The 5,136-nt window shown below is 35.4% G+C and overlaps 1 protein-coding gene across 2 annotated transcripts in view; it reads right to left on the reverse strand.

Moving 5' to 3' along the window:
* Positions 1-5,136, reverse strand: part of glt1d1 (glycosyltransferase 1 domain containing 1) — a 26,319-nt gene that overhangs the window by 18,372 nt on the left and 2,811 nt on the right. Inside the window, exons 4-7 of one of the 2 annotated variants that reach the window (XM_014007156.1) lie at positions 4,400-4,441; positions 2,497-2,548; positions 637-673; positions 53-109 (exon numbers count right to left, since the gene is read on the reverse strand). In XM_014007156.1, the coding sequence (XP_013862610.1) occupies positions 53-109; positions 637-673; positions 2,497-2,548; positions 4,400-4,441 (188 nt within the window). The remainder of the gene's footprint in view (positions 1-52; positions 110-636; positions 674-2,496; positions 2,549-4,399; positions 4,442-5,136) is intronic. The other variant, XM_014007157.1, reaches the window with a different exon arrangement.

Consider the following 5,136-nt stretch of genomic DNA (forward strand, 5'->3'; position numbering starts at 1 on the left):
TTATTATTATTATTATTATTATTATTATTATTATTATTATTATTATTATTACCTGAGTTCCTCAGGAAGTCAGTCCAGCAGAGTTTCTCAGTCACTTCTGTCTGGACACCTTTAAAATAAACATACACATGAAAATCACAAGACACTTGTTCAGTTATATTCTGCTCATCAAATAATAAATTAGCAGTGATTCAAAAATAGTCAGTTTTCTTGATTAAAATATAACCTTTTATGTGATAACGATCTAATAGTCACTGTTAATAAATGAGTTTTCACTGGTCCGGCCTCAGCCAAGCAGATTACAGAGACTCTTCTCTGATTGGGTGCTGATAAAATCTTTCCTCCTCCAATCACAGGCCTGTTCTGTACACAGAGGTTGTCATTTCATATTCAAACATTAGCCTCTCTGTGGTGAATACTATTTCTCCAAACATAGTAAGTGATGGGAGACATGAGTTCAGAGCTCTCAATGCCATAATGTCAAATGTGGAAAAAAGCAAATGGCTAAAGCAACTCTATACAACAACATGTTTGATATAAGGAGATAGAAAAAAACAAACCCTGCTGTTAAACTAACTTGAGTGGTAAATAAAGAATGCAGAGCATCAAGCAGAATAATCAACCTGCAGATCTTACCTTGGGGCTGTACATAGATTTTACTGCTCTGGGCAACCTTCAGGAAAACAGAGAGTGAAGATAAAGAAGCACAGAAACACAAATAAGTACACAAACAWACCCTTCAGTTAAGATTGGCAATGTGTGTTTATACAATTACAGTTGATAGTTACTATATGTGCTGCTCTCATTTCATGAAAGACAATGAAAACAGACATTTGATGTTTTTTTATGCTCAGAGCATATTAAAACTAAATACAAACTTTAAAAAAAGCAGTCAGGGAAGCAGTTGATAAGATAATGGGAACATTGCAATATAAATCAAGGGGGATGGAAAATAAATTGACTGGATGTTATCACACCAGATCCATCAACTATGTGTGTTTTGTGTCACAATAAAAAGCCGAGCGATGCCTCTCAGAGCCCGTCTCGTCAGCCTCCTGTCAGCACTTAAATGGCAGAGATAAAGTGATGCCACTTGCCTCAGTTTGCAGCCTATGGCTGGAATCTAATCTGAAAATAAAACTCTGTAATGTTGTTTTAATGCCAGACTATTGTAGCACGGGGTCCAATATTGTGTTTGTATTGTGAAAGTCCTTCTGTTGTATTTGTTGATGCTGTCAGTCTCCAACTGTCTGCTGTGCTGTAAAATAAAAACCTCTTCAGCTCCTGCCTTCTCAGCATTGCGTGTTTGCAGAAGCAATCTAACCGAAGAAAAAATTAATATCCTTTTCAAATTAAATTATCCCTCAAGATAATCAGTGGTGATTAACCAGCAATAAGTCACACAAAGAAATGTTAATTTGGTAGCAGACAAACTGCCTGACTGAAACCATGGATTTTGCCAAGCAGAGTCATGAAGTCAACTGAGGCAATAATGTTTAACTGCAGTACTAATGATGACCACAAGACGCTGACCTTCAAAGCATCTCTGGTGCCAACAGATTCAAAGCATGTTAACCTTTTTTTTGTTTTATTTGTTAGATTTCTCACAATCATCATTTTTGTCAAAAATGGCCTTTAATGATTGCTGGCTATTTTTAAAGTCAACCCATCATTAAAAAAATAAAAAATTTGTTGAAATAGTGCCCCACAAACAACAAAAAACAGACAGTGAAATATTAAACTCAAAGATTTTAAAAAGTGGCCCACAAAAGGTACATTTTTAGTAGCTACTCTAATTTTATATTCTGCAGTAGTAGTGTATCAATACAACAATCACATTAATATAATAATTAAATGATTAATAATTCAGTTGCATCAAGGCAAAACCAAAACATCAATCATATCGTTATCATGTGCCCGATGTTGATCGATATATTATGCCCAACTGATTATGATGAACATTTGATATCACATCATATTGACTGAAGACTTGTGAAATGAAGTGAAATTTTATCATGAACTTGTGATATCGAGAAACATAGTATCATCATCATCCAAACAAATCAATATAATATGGACCCATTTCTGATACTTCTGCCTGTCCCAGTTTGATCAGAATATTAACACRCTGCAGAGATCAACATAAAAAAAGAACAAATCAAATCTTAAAAACACATTTCTAAACAGCAGGTATGTTGTCATGATCATGCTCACAATGCAACTTTTCAGTGCAGCTTTTAGTGTTATTTTGCTAATCTGGAGTGATTGCTATCAAGTGACCCACATCAGTCACAGAATCTCTTTAGAACTACACTGAGATGTCTGAGATTGAATCCAAACATCACTTTTTGTTACTTAGGCTTTTGCGGCACATTTTCACTCCTACAACCCTGAACAACACTATCCATTTTTTCTTCAGCAGATTATCTGAAAATATAAGTGACATCTAGAATAAGGAAATTAATAAACTAAAATGCAAAAAGAGTAAAATCATACCAGAAACAGTTCTGCCTCTTCTTTCAGTTTATCAGTAAATGCAACAGCAAACCTGATTGGGGACAAGAAAACACCACATTATTACCACTAAAGGACATTTCTGTAAAGCAACAAGTTCATTTGTGGCAATAAATATGAGTCATTTTGAAATCAAAAACAACAGAGCAGCAGCAGTGAAACACAAACAAAACTCTACAGAAATTGGCGGAGTGACATTCCACAGTAGCCTGTATGCCATGTTGGAAGCTAGGCCGTTTATTCCCCCTGAACATCACCCGTTCACCCTTAACTCATAACTACTTGTCACAAAAAAGTGGTTTTCCTTTCCTTTGAATTTGACTCACATAACTTTGTCCAATGTGGTGTAGCGGCTCAGTACAGTAACTTCCAACATGGTGACAAACGCTCAACGTGCAATGCCTCATGTTGTTAACCATTCTCTATAAACAAATAATGAAAGCAGGGAATGTGGCTTGGAGGCACAAAAAGGATTTCAGGACAAACGTAGAGAGAATACAATGAGAAAAAAAATGAAGGGAATGTGGGGCAAAAATCAGTGGGGGCATATTAATTTGCTTGTGTGGCAGTGCATTATTAAATGGGCCAACAGGCTCTGTGAGGTGACCGAATTTCATGATCAAAGTTAGTGTGAAGAGGCACGAGCAGTGGGAGTTGCATGGATTGAGATGTTTGAAGTCGAAGGAGCTGGACAGACTTACTAGATAAATTCACTACCATGCACTTTTAGCTCAAATGAAAAGAGGCAGAGTCTGATGTCAGGTCACAGTGCATGATATTGATAAGTATTCTTTGTTAAACTTTGGGAGAAGAAGAAAAAACAGAATACTCAGCCCTCACAGCTGGAGCTGGATTACATATGCTTAGCCTCACACTTTCATCACATCCATCAGGGACGGGAAGCAGCTGAGAAGCCCGGACTGTTTTCCCCCACATGAATAACTAAAACTATAGTTTAGAAAGTCTAAGAGAAAGCCTTCGAAAATCTTAAAATATTAAAGGGCTGTCATTGCTTCAAGGAATGCATATCGCCCACTGCCTTTTAGGTAAACCTTGTAGATGAAGTTATGCATAATCTCAAACAATATTGAGTGTTGTTACTCAAATTATGTGTCTGGGTGATATAGCTAAAAATGTATCCCGAAATAAGCATCATATCAGTGAATATCGATAACTATTTATTAGTTTTTTTGTTTTACCTATTTGAAATAAAAACCAGAAAAAAAGTCTGATTAATACTGACAAACTTGTGAGGTGGCATTTTCTCTTTTATTACCCAATTTCTTCTTGAGCTGTTACACTTATTTTCTCCTTTCAATCCACATAATTTTTTATTTATTTTTAAGAAGTTATGAGGCAAAACATGAAACTGTTCTGCTCATGTTACTCAGCAGTTTACTGCTAGCTAACCAAAGGGCGAGTGAGTTAATTGATGCCACCAAACTTGCTTAGCTGGACCGTGAGAGGTCCAGCAGCTAAAGCCTTTCCTCTGCCTACATGCCCCAGAATGCTATGCGGTTCTAGATCGGAGTTCAGTGAAATTATCAACAATCTAATGGATCTATTTTCTTTTTTTTACTGATATGGATAMCATGGTATATATTACTGTTTTCTATTGATTTTGTGTCTATCACAATATATTGTTATTGATTTATTGCCCAGCCCTAGTCTCAGCAACCATGTATAATGTAGGACAATATCTGTAATGTTAGCAAAATTATTGCATTTTTTGTGTTGGCTAATGYTGATTACAATGTAATGATTTGATTACATTCAGTTTGTTAGTATGTTTAGGACAAGAAAAAAATCACATGATTAAACAATATTAGAAGTCATCTAGAGTTCGTATTAATGTGAAATAGGCTATACAAGTGGTCACGGTTACTTCCTGTTTGAACTTGAAGATGGTGACAGCTGCATCAAACTTCTACAAAGGAAGTTTGGAAAACATGTCATAATACAACCTTTTATTCAGAAACTTAATAAACTCTATATAAAACTGTTTAAAATAATATGAAAAAGACTGTAAAACTTCATTAACTCCACATTCACAACAAATATTTTAAACAGAATCAGCAGAGCTTTCTCATCAGAAACATTACTTTGTCATAGGATACACATGGGTATAACAAATCAGTGTAATGGTTTCTTATTTTTGTCTTTTTTTTTTTTTTTTAGAAAATTAGATTCAACACAGAGTTCAGGGCCTGTATTTATAAAACTTCTTAGAGTGGATTTTTAGACTTAAGTGCTGAAAATTTCTTAGATTTGCTCCTACTCTCAGACTTAAGTGTAAGTGTCAGTTATGAAAATTCTTAAGTCTAAGAATCACTCTGACTCTCAAGAAAAGTTAAGGCTGCTCCAGAGGACGCTTAAGTGGTTAAGAGTTCCCACTAGGGGTCTGAGATGAACTGAGGAGACAGAGATTACAGCTGTCCTCCTCCTCACCTGAGTGTTATTCTCAGTTATAAGATGTGGAAAACAGGTTTAATCAGAAATAYACAAAAGAAACWAAGGTAAAAAAAAATACAAAATAAAAAACTAAAGTTGGACTAAAAGGCAGACATCTGTGTGTGGCTTTTGGAGAAAATATTAAATATACTCAGCTGGTGAGTGCATGCA

The sequence above is a fragment of the Austrofundulus limnaeus genome, unplaced genomic scaffold (genome assembly GCF_001266775.1).
Source record: "Austrofundulus limnaeus strain Quisiro unplaced genomic scaffold, Austrofundulus_limnaeus-1.0 Scaffold40, whole genome shotgun sequence".
In the NCBI taxonomy this organism is placed as follows: domain Eukaryota; kingdom Metazoa; phylum Chordata; class Actinopteri; order Cyprinodontiformes; family Rivulidae; genus Austrofundulus; species Austrofundulus limnaeus.